The sequence below is a fragment of the Harpia harpyja genome, chromosome 5 (genome assembly GCF_026419915.1).
Source record: "Harpia harpyja isolate bHarHar1 chromosome 5, bHarHar1 primary haplotype, whole genome shotgun sequence".
NCBI classification, from domain to species: domain Eukaryota; kingdom Metazoa; phylum Chordata; class Aves; order Accipitriformes; family Accipitridae; genus Harpia; species Harpia harpyja.
In genome coordinates this window covers 65,337,689-65,360,963 of record NC_068944.1, presented here as the reverse complement: position 1 = coordinate 65,360,963, position 23,275 = coordinate 65,337,689, and the positions used below count along the sequence as shown (strand labels likewise).

The window sequence follows — 23,275 nt, the reverse complement described above, 5'->3', positions numbered from 1 at the left end:
TGTTGACATGTAGGTGTATGTGGCAGAGGACAAGTAAACTTGATGCCATCTAATTTAGTCATTGCTGTCAGACTAAGTTTCCTAAAAGCTTCATGTTAGCATTGAGAAAACTACTTGAGCGTGTTGATTCTTGGGGAAAATCTGCAGGTAAGAACACTATCTTGAAGCTAGATTTGAAGCTAGAATTCCCCTCCCATCATTTCCTGGAATCATTCCCTCTGGAGGAATTCCAAGCTCACAGAACATGTATGCATTCCATTTTTTATATTTCTTTCCTCCACAATCTCGTCCTGATCAGTTTTCAGTGAGTGCAATCTGTATACAGTCTTTTTACTCCATGCCAGTTACAGAGGTTGGGGAGTGCTGCTGCCTTAGAAGCCCTGCAGCTGATTTGGAGGCTTTCAACTGAGAGGGTCATAGTGCTTCTCCTGTGGGTTGGGTGGGTAACTCAAGTGGGTATTCTGGTAAGAACTAGGGCAATGGGTGGACCTGAGAGGAATAGAATAGAGGGTCTGAAATGAATGAGAGAGAATGCTAGAGGAGTGGAGTTAGTGGCCTCTGGGTGGGGTAGGGGGAGACAAAGGGGACTTAGGGAGAACTTTAACACTCTGAGTAGAGAGACTAGGCCAGAAGTTTCCCTTCAGTCAGCTACTCTAGCTAGAGCCACTTTTAAAGGCAGGAGGAAATACCTAACACTGCTACCATACCTTTGCTGTGTTGGACTTTAGTCCTGTCTCCTTTTCTGCTCTCAGGAACTGGTTAAGTCCTAGCAGAGGGATCAAGAATGAAGGTGGTTATCTACCATCCCTCTACTAGCTGCAGGGCTTATTGCTGTAGTTGCTGTTGTAATTTCAGCTTCTTGTCCTGGCCTGCAACCAGACCATTGTGCATGTCAGATATTAGTGTCAAATGGATTAGTTTTAGTTTAACTTTCATCTCACTTCTGTGGCAGTTTTGATGTTGGGCAGAGTTTCCAATTTGAAGTAATGGGAAAAATAATAATGCTTTTCTTCCTGACTGAGAGAATAAATGCATTATGGTGATTCTCTAGCACTCGGAGTACTAGGGGGGGGGGGGGGGCTTAGTTGTGAAATAAAAGATACAGAATTGAGCAAATTTGGTAAAGTAACTTTCTGAGGTGATAGATAAGTAAAACACAGAAGTCTGTAAAAGGGGGATTAAAGTGAATTGTAGTGGTCAGTGTTCTGATTAAAATGCCAAATGAGTGTCTGAGAATAGACAGCTTTGCACCAAAGGCACTAAAAGAAAGGCTGTATGAATATCCAGCTGTAATAGACTCTATGTTCTGAACTCTTTCAGTGTGTGTGAGCCCATGGAAGAAGTGGTGTTTGCATTACTCCTTTCAAAGACTGTAGAAGCAACAAAGATTTAAATGTTTACATATTCTTTAATGGTTTCACTTTTTTAGAGGTTTATCGCGAAAAGGTTCTTTTAAAAATGAGTCAAAAAAGGGACAAAATACTGTAGACAGCTTTGTTCAACAAACCAAAGACAGGTTAGTTAAAATATAATTGTATAAACCTGATACTCTTTACAGTTTGTGGTGTACTGAGAAAACAGCTACCTGACACGAAAATTGTTTCAGAAGAGTTTTAAATGTAAAGGGAACATTAGTTGGTGTTTGGAAATCCAAATATTGTAGGAATACATGTGTGTCTCAGAATGCAAAACTGACTTTCTATTTGGGTTCCTCGTCATTTTATTCTTTTCCAGCTGACAGGCTGCCCAGACAGGTTGTGGAATCTCCAGCCTTGGGATGCTCAGAACTTGACTGCACGAGTTCCTAAGCAACCTGATGTAATGCTGAAGTTAGTCCCGCTTTCAGTGGGGGAGTGGTGCAGATAACTTTTTGGGGTCCCTTCTGATGCAAATTATTTTATGGTTGTTTATATATGATGAAAGTAAACAAACATAGATAGTAAAATAGATGAATATTTTAATAAATTGTGTTTAAGAACCCCAATGCATAGGTTGCTAGTACTGTTAGTCCTGTTTGACTTTTCCTTGAGCTATTGTTTGTTACTCTGTACTAGGGTCTTAGAATTCTAGGTGAGAGCACACAGTGCTAAAATGAGTAGCCTTTTCTTGTCTTCTGTCCCCTGCATTTTAGGATACAAAAGGCCTATATGTTTACTGGTCTGTACTTTGGTCTGTGAGCTTCTGTAGAACCTGTAGATAGCTTCCAAGCAGTAAGAGTAGTCCCTACAACAAAAGAGAAAATGAAGGATGTAGAAAAACTATAAACTCAGTTATTTTTTTCTTCAGATGGTTTTAATAAGTCTTCCTGCCTTACATGACTTTTGGTTTTAATTACTATTTATCTTCCATGAAGTTCTAAGCCTGGTGACCACTCTGTTTAACAAAGGATAGAGGTTCAAAAGGAGTTAAATTCCTCTGAGAGTGATTTTTAAAAAAAGGAGTTAGAGGGAGGCACTCTTTGTGGAACATCTTCTTTCTATGGGGAAAAAAATATTTAGTTGATACTAGCCCGTTAAAAGTAGCTGTATCCTTTAATGGAAAAGAGCAAATGAAAAGCATAGCTTGTGTAAATGTATGTAAGGCTATAAAATAGAGGTAAATACAATTACAACAAGAAAATTAATCTTTAAGGTTTTACAATAAGACTTACCCCCAAGAAATGTACCTCACTGTATATAGAATAGCCATAAGACAGATAATGGGGAATGAATATAAATTACTGAATTTATATGAGAAGTTACTAGTATTAGGAGGAAAAGAGCCTTTTTCTCTTTAATCTGAAGTAATATGTAAATAATTTTCATTCAGAACGTGAACATGCTCAATGCTGCTAATGATCTCATTGGACTTTTTACCTATATTTTGTATCAAAATGTCTTGCTATAGATGTTCTTTCAAAGGCTGTTTTGCTGTTAATTGGAGACTGACACACCATAGACAAATATACCCAAGTGGAACGCTAAAACAGAAAAACGGTTTTTAAGGAAAGCACAGGTCTGGTGTGGAAACCTAGCAAATAGTTTGTTTTTCAGAAGGAACTTTCCCGTCACCCCTCCTTCCAACACAGCAGACATCAAGCGGGATCCTGCTCTATGAAAGTGGAGAATTAAATGTCAGCATAGTTCCAGTGTGAGAGAGTTTCTTTGAGCATTCTTTCCTTTTATCCCTAACCCGAACCAATTGACTTCCCAAATTGTGCAGAGCTCCTCTCTTAGACCCTTGATGGAGAGGTTTGAAAGAAGCGTGGTGGAAACCCGTGTAGATACAGGAAAGTGAAATTATGTCTTTTCCAGTCACTTTTAGAGGGGAGAGAGATCAAAAACTAGTTCCTTTGACTACGTTTGATTTTGTAGCTTCTTACCATGAATGAAACCATTATTTCAAGTGTGTTTGAAGTTTCAGGTTGTATGTCTTTTGAATGAGTTTTAAACAGAAATCATCACAGAATTTGCCAGTCACATATGACTAAGCAAACAAATCTGTTCTGTAAAAGCAAGGATACATCAGATTCATGTGTAATTTTTCCTCTTATATACCATTTTAAAGTTGTTTAACTGTCTGGGTATATATATGTTTTTAGACAGTTTTAAAGGCAGGAAATTGTTTTTGAAGAAGTATTTAAATAAGAATGTTACCAAATATATGGAACAGCAGCTCTGTGTTGTTCCAGTTAGATGGATGCATTCCTGAGAGTTTCCCTTAAGAAAGAAGAGCTGTCTGATGTCCAGGAGTGCACTCGGGCTGGTGCTGGTGTGCATACTGAACGCCTGTTCCACTGCCAGCCTCAATAGGAACTCTCCTCAAGCCAGACAGCCTCTCACTTGTCTTTCTGGGGAAAAACTCCTTGAAAACTTTTGAGGTTTTTAAAACTTGATGTATTGCGAACTCTGACACTCGGTTTAAGAAAACCAAACACCTGTTTAATGTTTGATTTTCTGAGTAACTTGCCTGGTTTCTGGCCCCCATTTGTACATCCTGCTTTGAGACAGGGGGTTGCAGAACCTGGTCTGAAGCCGTAATTTTGTTTCAGCTGAACAGCATGGGCTGGGCAGGGTCCCAGTATTGACACTGCCTGTCACTCCCATGGCATGGCACACAGGTTCTTGGTAGTTCATGAGCAGTGCTTCATGGCTTTGAAAGCAGAGAATCACAATATTCTCAGAAAGAAAAGTTTGTAGGTGATGAAACACAAGCATGTCGGACACCTAGGAACCGCAGGTGGCTCTGATAATCCTCTTATACATCCTGTGCTAATGATATGGTGGTTGTAACTTCCACTTCTAGTTCCTCCCTAGCTTTGTGTTCCTTAAGGCCAGCCTTGCCAACCTCGGGCAACCTGAAGCCTACTGCTGATGTTCCTAGCAAAGAAATTTGTAGGCATTGGTAAACAGGCTTTTGGGTTAAGAGATCCTCTCAGCTACAGTGCCCTTTCTGTTGTCTTACAAGATAACTGCAACAGTAGTTGTCTTGCCCAATTCTACAGTTTCTAGTGTAAGCTCCTATTTTTAGTCAAATTATTTCTGGGATGTAGTAGTAACAGCTCTGAGGAAGCTGCCAGAGAGATCCTGGATATGTGGCTCAAATTATGTTATAAACAGTACTTTTATAAGTGTAAGATGCTGGCAGTTTCACTCTATGAAGTTTTTTTTGTCTGTTAACTTACTCAGATTACAGGGAACCAACACCAAAAGACACCTGGCATTATATTGGATACAAAAATGATCTTTGGAGTATTTCCAGTGATGTGGTGTGTTACAAAGATTATAACTTGTAGCTAATACCAAGTTTGTAAAATGCTTTTTGTTCTACAATGAAATATAACATATAATAAATGAAAACTTGGGGGGTGGTTACTCCAGCTATATGGAGAAGCTCAGAAAGAAAACCATAAAGATTTCCTCCAAAGATGGTGAGGTCTTGAGCATTTTTTGTAAGGACCATCTCAAGTTTATTCATGAGCCTTTAAAAATTCTGCACTGAAATAAACATACTCTAGCCATTCTCTTAGTTTCAGCTTAGTTGAAGAGTGTGTCTGCAGCTTTTTGGGTTTTGAATTGTGTTTGTAGCGTGCCTCATGTGGTAGTGTTTGGTTCTGATCTTGGGCTATGGGGTGTTTCTGTACTAGGAATAAGTACTGCCCCTCCAACTTGAGTGCTCATCTTCTCTCACAAAGCAGGGCTGGCATGTATCAGTGTTCAGAGAAGAGGTAGCCAACACAAACTTCTGTGAAAGACTTGAGCCAGTCTTAATTTTTCCTAAAAACAGAAACTGTATAAACCAGGAAAAAGCTATCCTGCCAATACAGCCCAATCCTGTTCCAATGTACTCTTTGAGGAATCCCTCTGGAAGTTCATTTTCTGTGGCTTTTCTGGTTCTCAGTAGGAATTCCAGTAACTAACTGGAGATCATTAACCCCCATTAAAATCTGGGAACTATCATTGGTAGCTTTCTTTTATAGTAAGGGCATAAAAAAATCTCATGATTTTTTGTAGAATTTAACTTAACAGAAGTCTTGAAGGTAATTGGGTCTCACATTTCAGGCTACCATAGCTGGATCTAAATTCCTGTGGACAAAAAGCCACACAGTTAGATACTTGAGAAGAAAATTGCTCTTTTCTACATTAGGTTTTAACAGCAGGCAGCAACTGGGTGCTAATCGAGAAGGGTCAGTAGCTTAAACATCTTCGAAATCTGACAAATTGATGTTTAGATTGTTTAGCCTATTAAAATGAATTACTGGCTTTTTTCTAACATTCATGAAACACACCAATGCTACTGGTTCTCTTTAGTTTACACTGTAGCTAAAACTAGAGTTGAAGGTAGAGATTTAATAAATGGGTAACTGGGTACTTTTACTTCAGCTGTCTGAAGAGGCTCTCAGAAAGAAAGTTCCAAAGCTACTTTTCCTTTCCCCCAAAATCTGTTGATCTCATATGAGAGAATAGAAACTACATTAATGGGAATTTGACAAGTAATATGAGAATGGTTGTATATCTTACTGTTGAACTACTTGCCCAGATGAAATGAGAATTAGATTATTTTTTAACTGTTCTTTTATAAATGTCTAGATTTGCTTTTTTCACTTTTGGTGCTGACACTAAGTCTGGAAAGCATTTCACCGTTCCTTTACCCACTTCTCTATTTATTTGAAGAATAACATAATTCTTTGGACAAAGCCAAGTGTACAGTGCTGTTCTTTCTACAGTCCTACAGTTCTTAGCAGAATACATCATTTAAGGAAAACCTTTTCATTTGCAACAACAATCATCTTGCTGAGATGAAGTTTACATGTACATTGCATTGGTTTAACTTAAATCATTTTACAGACAGAATTCATATAATTCAGGTCAAAACCTGGGATTGACAGTAATTTTTAAAGAGCTTAGTTCAGTTTTGCTTAATTTGGTTTTAGGGAAACTGGGGTTGTAACCAGTTTATTTTAAATAAGCCGTTATTAGTTTCACTAAGAGTATCTAAATGCATATGAGCATTGGTTTAGATAATTTGATTTATGGACACTTTTTAAAAATAAAAACAGGTGCTAGTTTTATGTAGAAAAAACCCCCAAGCTGCAGTCGAGGACCACAAAAGATTTATCTTAAACTTTGTGTACACAGGAAAGGGTTAGTCACTATAGCTGTACTGGCATAGCAGTATCAGTAAAGCCACCTTTTCTGACTCTGTTTTGTTACTAAATGCAGCTTCTGTTACTGTGGTTTATTCTCCAAGCGAAATAAGTTACACTTGTAGAAATGCTTTTTAGCCGACATGATAGTCTGCATCAGAACTACGCCAATATGGAAAAGGTTCTTTTCCCCCCAAGCAGAGCAAGAAGTTCACGGTTTACAATAGGCCAAGGTGGTTATTGCAAATTTAATGATAGTTTAAGTATCATTAGCTGTTTCACTGATTATTTTACCAGAGGCACAGAGCTACCCTGGGATAGTAGGTACATCTTGAGTAGAAAAATGATGTAACTCCCCCCCCGCATCCCCCTGTTCCAACTCTGTTGATATTTGAGTGTAACCACATAATTTGGTTTTACAGAGAATGATAGCCATGCCTAGTCCTTGGGTTTTGATTTACTAGTGTGATTAGTGAAACAGATGAAATGTGTTCAGAAATCCCCTTCAGCTGTAGTGCACTTACCTAATAGCTATTGACTTTGGCACAACTTGCGAAGTGTACCCCAAAAAAATATGTATATTCCTCTTGTTTCGGAGTTTACAGTAAATTTTGACCCTTTGTTGAAGTCTGTCTTTTAAGTTTGTCCATAAAAATGAATCTTAAGATACTCAAAATTTTATAGTTGTATTCATAAATTAACCTTAAAAAGTATGCCAGATAGACCACAAATTTCATGCTATGTGTATTGTGCAACAGTTTTATACAAAAACAAATTATTTGGAACCTTTTGTTGTAAGAAAAGGCTTAAAAACACCTATTGTTGTTAATAAGCGGACGCGAAAGATGAGCCATAGACTTATCCTGTGTAAGCAGCTGACTGTCATCAGTTAGCAATAATCCCACATTCCTGTGATTGTGATTTCCATAAATATGAAGAAGAGCATTACAGTAATACAGATCTAGTGTGCCTGCTACTTCAGAGTAATTGGATCACAGACCGGCTGAGGGCTAGATACTAAGTGGTGTGATCAATCCACAAGATCTTTTCACTAATTGGTCTTCCCCTGTCTGTCGCGTTCTGTTAGAAACTGTTGTTTATAAACTCTCCTAAAAGACACATTTATGAGCCAGTGGATATCATTGGTTAACTACTTAACAAATTCGGGAGTAATTTAGAAGTACTTTAACACTAATTAAACTACATTTCTTTGTATGTTTTAGGTTTTCAGCCAAGTTTGGAGAGATTTTATCCCTGTTGTTACTTAGAATTCTTGAAGTCTGTTTAGGAAAATCACGCAGAGCTTCTGTAAAACTACACAGTCATCCTGAAGACTTCACTCAGCTGTTTGGGGAACTTTCCACTGTTCTGCAGGAAATGGGGGAAAAAAAAGAAAAAAAAAAAGCCAGTGCAAAAAAGTCTTATCATAGCCGCCACAGACCTAAAATCCTCTGGCATGAGTTACTCTTAAAACATTTTGATAACTGTGAGTTAAGACTGATACTTTTTTTTTTTTTAATGGATAACCCATGCAAATGGGAATCCTACCAGACATGACATTTTTCAAGTAATAGGGAATGTTGCACAGACTGTGAATGGAAGAGATGGATGTGCCTTTCATACAGGATGGTTATTAATTTTTACAGGGTTTTTACTGCATCTGGAGTGTTTTTTCTCATTCATGGAAGCAGTGAAGTCTTAACAGAATTCTAAGCCTATCCTTTTCAACTTTTGCTCTTGTACCACTGCTTTCATCTCTTTGTCAGTTTATTAGTGTGCAGCATTAGTTAGCCATAAGGCACTGACCTTTTACAGTGCTGATGCAAGGTTAAATCCTTTCTGAACACTCATTGTTATTGCTGGTGAGATTGCAGAAAGTACAGGGAACTGGCTTTCTGGGTCACATTCTCCAATGGTGAGATAATTGCCTGCAGGTGAAGAGAAAAATGCAATTTGAGATCTTCAAAGCTTCCAAACCAGGTGTGCATTGCTGAGTCAAGAGCAGGTATTGACAGGTCACTTTTTCTGCAGCATTGACAATCTTACTCCTTAGCAGAGGCAGCTTTGAAACTGTTAGTTAGCAGTCATGAATACATGCTTCAAGCACACAAATGACTGTAGTAACTCCGTGAAATCTGGCTTTGTATAACTTCTTTTGAAATGCCTCAGACAATGCAACGTAACAACAAAACTGTTCTGAGTAGAGATTGTTTATGGAGAGATGACTATCCAGGTTTTTTGAGCTTGAAAGAAGATAAGTTCATGTTATCAAATGCTATTTTATCAGCAGCATGTGGTTGAAAAAACTAGGCAGGTGTGTAACTTCTTTTGGAAGAAGAAGGAAGAGCAATGTCTATTATAAATTACATTGTTATAGCTAATCCCAATGCATTTAGAGGTTCTAAGAAACAGAATAATTTGGGTTAAAATAGGTAGTTTTGAAGAAGTATTCTGAGCTAGTAAAAATGAAAAGAAAATATTTTTTAAAGGATTGTCTGAAAATAAAACTGCTGTAAAGTGTTGTAAAATAACTTCTTTACATATAAAATAGTGTTGTGTATTACTCTAGAGCCTTAACCTTATTATTTCTTTGAGGTAAGTAATGCTATTTTTCATCTGTCTGCTGTAAGGACTGTATTACAAGGTGTTCTCTTGCTCACCTAGAAATAAGGCGGTGAAGTTGGCTTATATATTTTTGAAATCAAGATAGTTGCAGTATAACACAAACTGGTGGTTACTTAGATTTGGCCTTCACAGAGTAAACCCCCCCCTTATTTTATTTTATTTTTTCTGAGGCTGTTTCACCTCCACAAAACATTGCTAGGCAAGGGGAAACATCTTTGCTGGAATGTGCTGACAAGAATTTAATAAAGATGGAACTGTGCAGCAAGTCTGTTCAGAGTTGATGGAAATAAATATTCACTCCAGGAGTTGAAAATTGAACACATTTAACTTTTGGAAAGGGTCTCTGTTCTGTCCACTTTGACAGGAAAAATACCCTAGGAAGAGCACATTTCAAATCATACTGAAAAAGAATATTAAATATTATGGGGAGAGGGTGGTCCCATCATAGTTGCAACTATGCAAGTAGGTCTTTTTGTACTGTTAGTTTCTGTTTGCCATGTGAGAGATTCAGAGGCTGAGGTCATAGCTTCATGAGCATTTCTTCTGGCAAAAAGGCTGGTTTTTAAGTATCATCCATCACTTTTCCTGCCTTTCCATTCTGCTTGTGTAGCAACAGAATAAAGAGAATCAGGGAACTGACCTAGATTGAAGATAACCTTGTTTTATGCAGCTGCACAAGGTGGTGTATGTTAGAATTGGTGGGGGTTGTTAGGGAAGCTGCTTAAGTTATTCTTCTAACATGTTTGATCACCAAACTTCAGTGTTAAGTTAGCACAGGTAGTTTAAGCTCCATTTGGAATAAATAAAATGGATCTTTACTTAAAGTACTCTGGGGAAGCCCTGCCTTTCTTCGCTGATTTTAGAGATGACTTGAAGAGACTTTGCTCCTTAGGCTAAAGCTTGCCATCGTGAATTCTGTCTTGAGTGTCTGTGCAGATTTCACACAGTTACAGTTTTGTCTGAAAAGCAATTCTAACTGTGTCATTGTTTTACTGTAGACCAGTTGGTTGGAAAGGACCTCTGGAGGTCATCTGGTCCAACCCCTTGGCTCAACTAGGGCCACCTAGAGCCAGTTGCCCAGGGCCATGTCCCAACAGCTTTTGAATATTTCCAAGGATGGAGACTTCACAACCTTTCTGGGTAGCGTCCTCCAGTGCTTGGTTACCCTCACATTAAAAAAGTGTTTCCTGATGCTCAGACGGTATGTCCCGTGTTTCAGTTTGTGCCTTTCGCCTCTGGTCCTGTCACTGGGCTCCACTGAAAAGAGCTTGGCTCTGTCCTCTTTGCATCTTCCCTTCAAGTATTTATATACTTTGATGAGATCCCCCTGAGCCTTCTGTTCTCCAGGCTGAACAGTCACAGCTCTCTCAGCCTGTCCTCATATGTGAGGTGCTCCAGTCCCATAATCATCTTTGTGGCCCTTCATTGGACTCTCTAGTATGTCCATGTCTCTCTTGTACTGGGGAACCCAGAACTGGACACAGTACCCCGGGTGTGGCCTCACCAGCGCTGAGTAGAGGGGAAATATCACCTCCCTCGACCTGCTGGCAATCCTTTGCATAATGCAGCCCAGGATACCATGTGCCTTCTTTGTAGCAAGGGGACATTGCTGGCTCATGTTCAACTTGGTGTCCACCAAGACTCATGAAACCTTTGTAGGTGAGTGGTATCTGAAGCATCTGCACATCTCAATTAGCCCCTCCAACAAATCTTTTGAGTTTGTTAATATATCTGAATGGCTCTAATTTTGAGAAAGAGTAAGTCAGTTTTGTGTATCAGTGAGATTTTACAAACTGCTCTGATTTTTTAATCACTAAAAATAACCTGGATGTATAGGGTGTCTTCAGAATCCCTTAAGTATAGCTAGCACATTATTTCTGAGAGTTTAAATAACTGTTGCATTTGATCCTTAATTCCACCAACATTTTGCATATTCTGTTGAGTGTTGTAGATCCAACCTTTACATTTTGTTCATAAGTGGACGTTTTATCCTTTATACTCAGTGTACAGTTAGCTCATGATTTTCATTACATTCAAATAAGTGGTATGAAAAGAATATCCAGATTCACAAGGCCTTATAATAAGGATGTTCAGGTCCTTTATCTTTAGAATATGAAACAAACTTCTCTTAATTTTAGAAACCAGTTGTCCTGTTCCTCTGCTCTGCTGAGCATGTAATTCTGCAGGCTGCCTATAGAGTCTTCACAGGCCACAGGTAGTTCACAGATGCAGAACGTGGTTTAGTGGGCATGGTTGATGGTTGGACTCGATGATCTTGAAGGTCTTTTCCAACCTAAATGATTCTACGATTTTATGATCCCTATTTTGGAGATCACTGTATTTGCACACTAGCATGCTGAAAATAGTTTGTAGTAGTGAGTCAGGCAGAACTGGTTTCCTACCATTTTCCTCTTAATATTTTATTCAGAATCTGTAGATATCGTGAATAAGTTATAAAGTGGCAGATCAGGAAGTTGAACTTTTGTTTTCTAATCTTGACATCTTTTTGAGAGAGTGATGTAATATATTAAAGGATTTTTCAGTGAAGATTGTCTTTATTATCTCACTTTCCATTTTTCATTTAATACTAACAGTTCAGTCTTGTTAATCTGCCTTCAGTTCTGTTTTCTTTGACACTTTGAATAACTTGTTTCCTGAGTAAATGCAATCAAAGTTTTATTGTGCTTTCTACAGAATCGTAAAGTGGTGATGTCACAGGACCGCAGTATTTTTAACTATGATTTATAATACAGCATATGCAAGAGTAGTATTACTGTTATCAGTGATGGAGCTTCTTTCATGTGGGAGTTACGGTGGAGGCTAGGAAGACACAAACTGTAGGCACATGTAGTTGTGATTTTGGTGTTTTAAGGAGGCATTTGGCTTATTTTGTTACATAATGGGACTTAGTTTCAGATATGTTTTTTTTTAAATGCATGCACATTCATTCCTGATGTTGTACTGTTTCTCTGTATTGTAGACTGGATTAACACTTGCTGAAATTATTGCCATTAACAGCTGTCACTGATCAAGAGATAAGAATAGCAATTATTTTCAAAATTAAGGCAAGTTCAAGGCTATTTAGAAATTTGAGATATCTGAGTAGAAAAGCGTTGTAGAGTATTGGTTTGCAAAGAGGTATATGTGCGAGATAAATCAGATTATAAAATAGCCTGAACCAGACCTGCTGTGCCTCTAGAGAAAATCTTAGCCCGTGTTCTAGGGTTTAGTTTGACCTTAGTCTTATTTGTTGAAGTGGGGTACGGAGCAAAAAAGTTACCGTTTCCCTGTAAATAGGAAAACTCTCTTGGTCCATTTGATTTCTTCAGCATTCAAGAGTATAGGGCTGGCATCCGTATCAAAAGATAATGCTTATGTGGAATACCTTAGTTCTGCAGAGTTTTGGGAAGCACTACCAGTTACAGTGGGGACAACTAAGAACCTTTTGTTTTCCATAGCAAAAAATCATCCTATGAACTGCACATATGTTCAGGTTTACCTATTTTGTAAGGTTCAGTGACTGTGGATTGTCAGAATTTTACATCAACTGTATTCCTCTTCTGATAGCTGTGAGTATGGAAAAAAGTTGTGAGAACTTAAGAGATTTTAAATCTGTAATCAGAGTTTAGGACCAACTCTTCAGTTTCTTTTACTCAATGGTAAAGTATTTGTTAAGAGAGAGAAGCACTGAGAGGCATAGTATAAATGGTTGTTAATTTAATTTGCTGAGTATTTTGCATAGAATTCACTGGACTGTGTCTTAATGCTTTTTATATGCAGTATAAAATGCTAGTGGGACAAATATTTTTTTACGTGTTTTGGTGGCAGACATCTGCTGCACAGACCAATGTTGCATATTTCAGTGAACCCATAATACTTTGCCTTTCAGCATAGATTTCGGAGATGCTAGTTCCCACATTCTGCCTCCTATTTCCCCTTGTCTTGGAGCCTGCTGTCAATATACAGCAAAATTTTTTTTCCCAAGAATGTTACCTTTTTTTTAAAAAAAAAAAAAAAAAAGAAGCAGCAGCTATGTGAAGTCTTGCCTTTGGGTGAATTTCTGAGGAGATATCATTTCCTTTGTTCCAAACGCATAATCTCAGTGCTTTGCTGAGGAAGGGCAAAAGCGCTGCCATCAAAGAAGAACACTCTTGCATGGATTTATGTCATTTATCAATGAGCAGTTATCTATTGGTGTTCACAAGTAGTTCATAATTCTCTCTGAGTAGACAAGGGTTTTGTGGGTTCATGTTCTTCGTCTGACAAAATATTTATAACACTTTTGCCAAAGGCAGTGTTTTTCAAGGCTTAGCTTTCCTAGTGCCAAGGACTCTTTAAAAGCAGAGATTGTGGCCTCCAAAAGCCAAGTACTAGTAGGCATAAAAGCCCACTGTGGCAATAGAAAAGGCTTTAAGAACTTTTGTATTTGTTCACACAAGTGTTTCAGTGTAGAAAATCCTGCCGTTAAGCTTCATTAACTTTGTAAGACTGCAAACTAAGAGTCCAATGTTTTATGCATTTAACTTTTAAGACAATGAGCATTAAGATTGAAATGCAGATAAAAAGCAAGAAAAAAAAATTGGATTTTTCCCCAGAACAAAGTACTCTGAGACCCCTAGCTCTGCAGCACTCCAACATTAACCCTAGATTGATGTTTCAAATGTGCTGTTCAAAGAAAAATGCAAAATCCTTTGAGCAATGTGCAAGAGGATGAATCGGCCTTTAAAAAGAGAGTAATAGCTATAAGCTGCAAGACAATGATGTCTTTACCATGCTGCATCTCTAAAATCCTTTGACACTGGTCCACCTGTCTAGGATGGATGCAGTGGTAAAACTTCTAAGTCACTGCTGAGAATTTTTCAAAATCCTGCTCTCTTAATACACCACAAACAGTGTAATACAATGAAATATATATTCTGGTATGCAGAGATGAGATCTGAGTTATAAAATGCGGAATATGTCCGAGTGCTGAAATCCAGGATTCTAGGAAATATGACTTGTCTTTCCAGCACATACTTGCCATCAAATGTTGCGTATGTTCAAGTCCAACATTAAGCAAGTATGTAAACAATGGATATGGTGCTTACAGCAGTTCTTTCATGCACAAAAGATACAAGTCCAAATGTTAATACAGAATACGCCATTTAAATGGAAAACAAAGAGGCTTTATGATTCCTTACAGTATGAACACTAGCTTGTCTTCATAGTTGTTCTTTAAAATTCATATAATCATCAAATTTTATATGATACACTTGAAATAGCATAGCCTGAATTCGAGAGTTGCTTTCACATAAGAACCTACAGGCTCGTACAAGAATTGCTTGAATGACTTAACTTTGCAGTGCTATTGGTTGAAAAATGCTAATCTGCAACATACAATTTTAATGACTAATATTAGGTTTCTGTATGGCATCTCTGCAGCCATCTAAACTCTGTCTCCAAAGTAAGCTCCCTGTTCCCATTGCTATCTGCTTTTAATAATTTGCACTGATGAGTGAAATTAATGATAAAATTTACCACTGTTGTAAATTTAACTTGGTTTACTGTTGTGGCTTGCAGCTTTTCCTGTATTCCAGGCTGTTTTCGTTAGACTTCACAGCAAATCCACTGACCCTGTATCCAATTACATGTTTACAAAACCTTTGTTATTACATCTCTTGTTCAGTTCTAGTGAGACACAGTTCACATTACCTGTTTTGATTGGTATATGAGAGAAGCAATCAGAAGAGTCAAGAATAAAGGGCTGCTGTATTTATAACAGGTTGTATTGTCGCAGGCGGTGTGTCTGTGTGTGGGTGCAGTGTGCTGTGAAGAGCAGCCCTTTCATGCTGTGCACACGCGGTGTGCATCCCGGGCCCATCAGAGACCATCGGCCTGCACTGTTTGTTTTCTTAGAAGCGACTGGGCAGAGCCCTAACTTCTCTCCAGGACCTGTTAGGGATGTAGACTTGCATCTAGCCTTCAGACTTAGCATTCTTCTGAAAATCATGATCTAGTCTGAACCTTGTAGGTTCAGGGAGAACGTGGTTTCTATAGCTGGTGGATGTGTGGCAGGCAGAGGTAGTGACATATGCTTGAATAGGAAGTTGCAGAGGATTACAAACAGCAGTCTGTTGTCTGAGTGCTTTCCACATTGTTATCCAAGCAGAAAGGATTGCAGACCCTTTTTAAGATTCAAAGTAGGTTTTTCTTTAAATCATCGGTTTTAATTACTCTAGTGGTATTGTGGTGGACTATGCTGTTAACTTAAAACCTGCCATCTTATGCATGAATTATTCATTTTTTTAAAAGTGGAGACAAATTAATACTAGTGTTTAAAGTCATTGTGAGACTGCATTCAGTTAAAGATGCTTTTTGTTTTGCTTAGGAAAGTAGGAGTGGCTTGTAAGAAACACCTTGACCAACTAGTCCTGGTGTCTGTAAATTCTTAGAGGTCTTACTCAACTTCTTTGATTTGTTCCGTCTTTTTTACGTAATCCAGAAAATACTCTTCTTTAGCACAAAACCTTCAAGCACCAGAATAACGAAATAAAAATAGATATGGCTGTTACTGCATTCTTAAAGCAAAGCCACTGTAGGTCCCATACATTTCTTAAAGTGCCTTTTTTTTTCTTTTTCCCCCCAGACCTAAAGATTTTCGAAGAAAGTAATAACAATAAAAGAAGAAGAAGTGCCATCAGGAATGTCTCTCCTCCTTGAAAAAAAATTCTAACATGGAAGCATCTGTGCATCTCAGTCAACCCTTCTATACAGAATGTTTTTGACGAGTGTTAGCAAAATTTATTTGGAAAGATTATAAAAATTACTGTATTTGAAACAGCTAAGAATAGATATTATATTGTTAATACTACCTGTACTATGTGTTGTATGATCTGATATTTGTTAATTACATTTGTTTTAATACTATCATTAAAGAATTGATACATTTTTAATGATTATTTACATCTCATGGAAACAGTACATTGTTTACTGAAATGAAGTATCTCACTCTGAAAGTTGCAGCACTTGAATTCCGTGCTGTAAGAGCAGTGAATGATTATGGTCACAGAGCTCCCACGAATGGCACACTGTCAGTAAATGACTGGTGAAACAGGTAATCCATCCTTACACAGCTTGATGAATGAGGGGATGCCAGCCTTAGTTCAGAAAAAGGGAATTGTTCGTGTAGAATTCATTCTTTCTTTGGGGGATGTAAAAAAGCCAGTGGCTTGAGCTGTTTATTACTTCTGTAATAGATTGTGGGGTTCTTCTGAAAGCCTTTTCTAGAATGCGGAGTGTATATACCATAAAAAATGAATGGGAAGGTTTTGCTGAATGCATGTCTATGCAGGCCTGCAGTTCCCTTAACTTTTTAGGTGGATATACCCATGAAGTTACTGTGGTGGTGGTAAGCAAAATCAAACTTATTCCAGAGCCAAATGACATTAGAAAAACACAACTCTTCAGAGAAAGCAGTGCAGGTACCAAATACATGTGAATGCATACTGTAGTCCTGTTAGAGAGAAGAAAAATATTATTAAAAGATGCATCTTGGAGGAATGAGGAGGTGGTGAGATTTTTATTGGTCATTTTTTATGTCCCGTGGGAGTTTATCTCGCAGTCTTCAGCTACCTTCCAGAAAGAGTTTTTCTGCACAACATGCTTTGCCTATAGTTTAGCCTGTTCCTTATGACCAAAGAAGTATTTGGTCACTGACCATAATTTTTCTTCCTGAAGCTTTGGCTGTCTTTTGATATGGAATGCCATATTGTGTGCGTGGAACACTGAAAATGAAGCCAAGGGGAAATTGGTTTATGCTTACAGAGGGCCCGTTTGCTACAGGGAGGAAGATTGCCGCATTTTACAGTGTCTGGAGTTTCTTGGATGCTGGAAGAGTAATGTTTCAGTTCCAGCAGAACTTACTGCTGGAATACTGCAGAGCAGCAAGGACAGCATGAAATTTCAGAGGTGATACTGTCTGCTAGATTGCATCCAGACAGCAAACCGTGTTGGCAGGAAAGGTATACCTCCAGGAGCTGTGTAATGAATGTAGGCAAGTAATGAACAGAATGAGGACTACTTTTTTTTAATAATGTTTAGTCTGCTCTGCACTTAAATCCCTAGTGTGCTGATTGACAACATCAAGCTTGACTCTTCTCTACATTCTAGCTGCTGAATGGTATTAAATACATTCCTAATACTATTTCATTCTCGATACGGAGATGTTACATGATTGTCAACAGGAGAGTTGATATCCATAGCGTTCTGTCTGCCTAAGAAAGTAGACGAGCAGAACACCGCTCCATCTAGGCACAGCTTTTGAAGATGGCACACTTTGGACTCGCAGTGCTCTTGACCAACTAAAACACCCGTTTGGGGCTGTGCAGTGTATTTTCTTAAGTGGCTCTTCCTCTATAGGAGTAGGTCTGCTGGCAACCCAACACAGTACAGATTTTGTTAAAGAGCTTACTGAAATAACAGACAGTAAAGGCAGATCATAGGGAGAGACTCTTCCTTTTTTCCCCTTCTTAAGCCAAAATCTGGTTTTGATTCAAGTCACAGGAACACGCCTTCCTTACTTAAAGAATGTATTAAAGAATGAAGCAGCAACATTTTTATTATGAAAACCAAATGAGGAAACTGAACTTAAGTGTTGAGTGATGCAAAATAAGTCTTAAAAATTATTTTGCTTCTGCAAATTACTTCCCTGAAGTTCATTATCGCTTTTCTGCACAGAAAACCCTCAAGCCAAAGCTGTTGTGTAAGTAAATGAAGCACCTGTTGTTTTCTGTATAGTAGAAGATGCTGATATGTTATCTATCTATCTGCCAAATTCTACAATGTTTGGTGAGGAAAATTTATGTTTTCTATATCTGTTATAAAAGTATCATACAGGAAGAAAAACATTGTTTTATTTATAATCATATTTCATTATATGAAATAATGGTTTGGTATCGGACATTTCTTTGGCATTCAGATGGGCATATCCCAGGAAATGTTCCCATCCAGTGAATGTGCAGACTTCATTTCCAAGTCAGTAACCACATTTAGTTAACTAGTAAAAGTATTTTTAAAAGCAATAGGTTAAAGTAAATGTTCTTTTTTGTGGAAGGACAAGGTACATCCATACACTTCACTGGTAAGATCTGGGTGGCATGAACAGTTCATCATGTGCTAAATACTTCACTGTCAGCAACTTAAGTTTCTTAGGCAGTCTGGAAAAATAGGAGATGCTCCTGATTATTCAGAGACTGAATTTTGGAGAAAATCTTGACCATATGCATCTGTGTCTTACTTTTTTTGGTGAACATACAAATCCTGAATAACATTTTTATAAATCGGTAGTGCTCACCAGTTACTTTTTATTACCAAGTGTCCTGGTTTCAGCTGGGATAGAGTTAACTGTCTTCCTAGTAGCTGGTACAGTGCTATGTTTTGAGTTCAGAGCGAAGAATGTTGATAACACTGATGTTTTCAGTTGTTGCTCAGTAGTGTTTAGACTAATGTCAAGGATTTTTCAGCTTCTCATGCCCAGCCAGTGAGAAAGCTGGAGGGGCACAAGAAGTTGGCACAGGACACAGCCAGGGCACCTGACCCAAACTGGCCAACGGTGTATTCCATACCATGTGACGTCCCATCCAGTACAGAAACGGGGAAGTGGGGGGCAGGGATTCGCCGCTCGGGGGACTGGCTGGGTGTCGGTCGGCGGGTGGTGAGCAATTGCACTGCGTATCATTTGTACATTCCAATCCTTTCATTATTGCTGTTGTCATTTTATTAGTGTTATCATTATCATTATTAGTTTCTTCTTTTCTGTTCTATTAAACCGTTCTTATCTCAACCCACAGGTTTTGCTTCTTTTCCCAATTTTCTCCCCCATCCCACTGGGTGGGGGGGAGTGAGTGAGCGGCTGCGTGGTGTTTAGTTGCTGGCTGGGGTTAAACCACGACACCAAGGTATACCCAGCAAGCAAACATATGACCAATGATACATGAAGCATTCTGGTTAGCGGAGCGCCAGTAAATGTCATTATGAAGTTAAAGCAAATTAACTACTGCAATTACAGTTTGTGGTTTAGTATATAAAATTAAGTTATAAAATTGTAATGAGTATGCCTACTTTATTACCCCCAGGTAATCTCTTCATTTGTTTGGTTCACTGCACGTACATCCCGTACGGCGCGAGGGGGGAGATGGTTGCGTTGGCAGCCGGTCAGGTGCGTGTCCCTCGGGCTGGGGGCAGCCGGGTTCCCGTGGGCAGAAGGGTGCAGTGCTGCTTCCAGCTGCTCCCCCAGCCCAGGTGACTGGGGTGACTGGCGCAGGAGCTGTTGGAGGGGCACAGCGTAGGTGACACTGACTGCGCGACACAGGCACGCTTGGGGATTTGGTCAGGCTGTTACCATCTGTTTCAAATATGGCACAAATAACACCAATTGCCTTTATTTTGAAGAGTTTGACTCTCTCTGTGCTGTCTTCCCTACATCCCTGGTTTTGCCTTACCACTCTTCCTGGTCCCACAGGAACTTGAGATTTGATATAGCGTTGCTCGATGACCAGTCTGGGGTGCAAATTAATTATGAACTGTAACGTTAAGGGTCAAAGTCTTTCTGAGACAACACAGGCAGAATTGCTTGAATGCTGATTTTCCATCAGTGACCTTCTCAGAGTTGCTTCCACAGGACCTACAAGTCGGCACGTCACAGCCGGGGGGACGGGACTCTAGAAGGTGTCAGTACAACACGTAGGTGGGAGAGTGCCAGCTGGGGTGGGGGCAGAGAGTTGGGTGTTCACAGCCAAGTGCAACCAGGGAAATTAATCGTGATGCAGCCATAACCTGTGCTTAGTTTTAGTAATATCTCTCTGAATGTCAGCTGTGTGTGCGAGGCTGTGCCACCTACACATGTGCACACGCAGCCATGCTCATTCGGTGCCTCAGTATTCTGTAAACTGGGGTTAAGCTGCTTAACAATAAAGTCCCTAAGTTATGTTAGACTTTTCTGCCTTCTGCTTTAAATGCGAGTCTAGGTAAGGAAATGACTATTCAACTCACATTTCTATCAACTTTTCTCACTTTTCTCCAATAAAGTGGTGGGAGCTAGGGGTGAGAGAAATAATGGGAAAACAGGAACACAGCACAGGAAAGTATGCAGCCACAGAGCCAGAACTTGCCCTGTGACATACACAGCTGTGGGTGTCAGTCACATGTACAAATGGTTTATGTTACTAATGAGGTTGAATTCTAGGGCAGATAATTTGGGGTTAGACACCAAAGGTACCTGTTTGTATTCTTCCTGGTGAGCTAAGAGAGCGGCTGGCAGTGGCCAGAAGCAAAAGCTGATGGGTCTTTCCTTACGGAGCACGGACGGACCAAACCCAGTCAGGGGCGAGCAGGAGCACAGCCCTGGGATCCACAGGCTGTCCTCTCTCCATGTCTTTATAGGGCTGGACTAAAAGTGTTCCAAACCTATGACTTCAATGTATGAACATTTTTGAGCTTCTACTTTAAATCCTTCTTTGATGCTTGTTCTCCACAGTGCTGTTCAAAACTGTTTATTGAGTCACTTTATAATTTACCTGGTTTGTTCTGACATCGTTAATTACATTGTGCCCCTCAAGCGGTTGGGTTGGGGTTTTCCTTCCTTTCGTCATCAGCTGATTCAAGTTGCCTTTGCAACTATACCTGCCGGGCTTTTCACTTTGGCATGTCAATATATGCCCATAGATGGTATGACCACCTCATCTCATATTTATTCTTTCCACTTGTTTATGTATAATTTTAAAAGTAAGGCTAAATATTGTTTATACTAACTGCCTATATCCTTTAAAATAAAACTGTTGCCGAGAAGTGTTGAAAAAGGAAAACATATTTTCTTCTCTTTACATTCTGTCCCCCAAAGATTGATACAATTGTTCCAAGTTAAAAATCAATCAAATACAGAATTAACGTATAAAAGCTTGCCACTTTTATTTGCATATGAAACAGAAATGAAAGAGGTTCACAATAAATTATCAGTGTGCTCCCACGGAACATTCTTGTGTATTTATATAATGCGGGTTAAAAAAAAATATTCCATTAACATAAGACTTTTTTGCAAAAGGGTAATAAGCTGGGTTCAAGGAAACCTGATTATGCATTGTTCTCCAGTGAATTTAGTAGGTTACTCTGCTAGTAAAGCAATTCATCCAAAACTAACAGAACATAATCAACTGGAAAAACACAGATAACAAAACGTTAACTTTTCTGAATGGTTCCACGTACACCAACTAGCCGGATGCAGTTTTTTAGATACAGTTTGAATAGTGTGTGGAACAGTACTCCAGAGAAAGATCTACAAGTGACCTTTCATCATCATCTAGCACCAACCCACTAACATACTAAGCTTCTGGCATGCAAGATAATAGCATTATTTGTTGTGTCAACTGGTCATGTACATTTTTTTTCTCCTTTAATATAAGAGCCTGTAAACATCTTCCGTGACAGGTTAGGCACCTGGACAAAAGGCCAAACACAGATGCACATAAAATACTTCCCTTTTTTAAGCAGTTCACTGAGAGGGTTTTTTTCCATTCGCCCTTTTGCGTATTGGAGTCTTGACGCTCCTTTTGGCTATCTTCCTTGTGAAGCGACTAATTCCTGGGGATCTCAGTTCAACAGCTTCCATCTCTTCTCGAACAGGAGTAAACTCTGGTTGAGCAAGATGAGGTGATGGATAGGAGGACTGGGAGTATGGGGATGGTAAGGGGTAGGACCCGTGAACTACGTACGGCTGTTGCTCACCATCATAAAGGTCCTCAGGGTCATAGATTTGGTAGGAGTTATGTGGCAACTGCACTACTGGGATGTCTTGATCAGTTGGCTCACCGTATCCACCTTAACCCACCACCACCAAGAGTATTCATACGGTTAACACAGGAGAAGGGGAGTAGAAAATTAAAGCACTCATTAGGAAATTGACATTTCATATATAGATATATTTATATATAATGTGTGTGAGTGTATATATATATATAATCTTTAAATACACATCTTTTATTCACATAAAGAAACAGTGAAAACATGTAACAAAATTAATAAGCTGGAGCAATTGGAAACCCACCAACAGACAGCCAAGTTAGTTGGAAACCACCACCACAATTTGTCAAATGTCCAGTTGTAATACTGTACTTATACACTGCACAATCTGCCTGCTTTAGCTTATTCCAATTATGGTCTAGAATACATGATTAACAGGCAAAAATGGGTCAGGCAATAATTTTTAGCAGTGCAAGGAAGCTAAGTGCATATACAGCAGCTAGTAAGTTCATTAGTGGTAGTCAATATCGTTGATGGAAAGCACAGAGCAGTTCAGCATCCATCTCTGACCTTCAGCCAAATGAGACCTGAACCAGAATGAGCCTTTCACCTTCGGGATTGGTAGCCATTGTAAGGGATTGGGCCTTAAAACAGGAAATGAACAACGGGGAGGGGAAGTGAGGAGAAAAGGATAGGAAGAGACGACAACAAAAACATTCAGGTAAGTAAAACATACAAATCAGCCCACGGGCAGATTAAACCGTAAACATCAAACAAATATGCCTTATGTGTAACATTTGTAGTAACTACTGCTTTACTAATAAATTTCAATTTTAGGTTGGGCGACGTAATTGTTGGTGATTGTGTTAACCTCCTCCCACGGCCTCTCCGTGCTATAACGAGACGGGAAAGTAGGATGCAGAGGAGATGTAGAAAGAATCATTTTCTCCGGATTGCTTCACTGGTTAATGACGGACGCGTGCATCCCTGTGTCAGGTTACACTACTAGGGGTTTAGTAAGGGTCATGCTCTCATGCCATTCAGAGGCACACAGAAGGGGAAGTTGAGCAACACATTTGAAAAACTACAAATAAAAACTCTGCTGTCACGAACATTAGGAGGTGGGGGTTCAACACACAGACTGTTGAGATGGAGCAGGCTCATACAACTACACAAACACATACAGGACGAAAACCCACTACACGGGATCCATTTTACAGGCTGCGATCAGATGGTGGACTTCCTTTGGTCACT

The 23,275-nt window shown here is 39.1% G+C and overlaps 2 protein-coding genes across 9 annotated transcripts in view; one reads left to right on the top strand and one right to left on the bottom strand.

The window, feature by feature from the left end:
- Positions 1-21,256, top strand: part of MRPL13 (mitochondrial ribosomal protein L13) — a 43,322-nt gene extending 22,066 nt beyond the window's left edge. The window contains exons 7-8 of the mRNA XM_052787157.1: positions 15,876-18,601; positions 19,186-21,256. Of these exons, the coding sequence (XP_052643117.1) occupies positions 15,876-15,900 (25 nt within the window). The 3' untranslated portion in view covers positions 15,901-18,601; positions 19,186-21,256. The remainder of the gene's footprint in view (positions 1-15,875; positions 18,602-19,185) is intronic.
- Positions 21,169-23,275, bottom strand: part of COL14A1 (collagen type XIV alpha 1 chain) — a 126,163-nt gene continuing 124,056 nt past the window's right edge. For 3 of the 8 annotated variants that reach the window (XM_052787147.1, XM_052787148.1, XM_052787153.1), the window contains one exon: positions 21,169-22,099. In XM_052787147.1, the coding sequence (XP_052643107.1) occupies positions 21,774-22,099 (326 nt within the window). In that variant the 3' untranslated portion in view covers positions 21,169-21,773. Of the gene's footprint in view, positions 22,666-23,275 lie in introns of all 8 variants that reach the window. The other 5 variants (XM_052787149.1, XM_052787150.1, XR_008235199.1 and 2 more) reach the window with 4 other exon arrangements.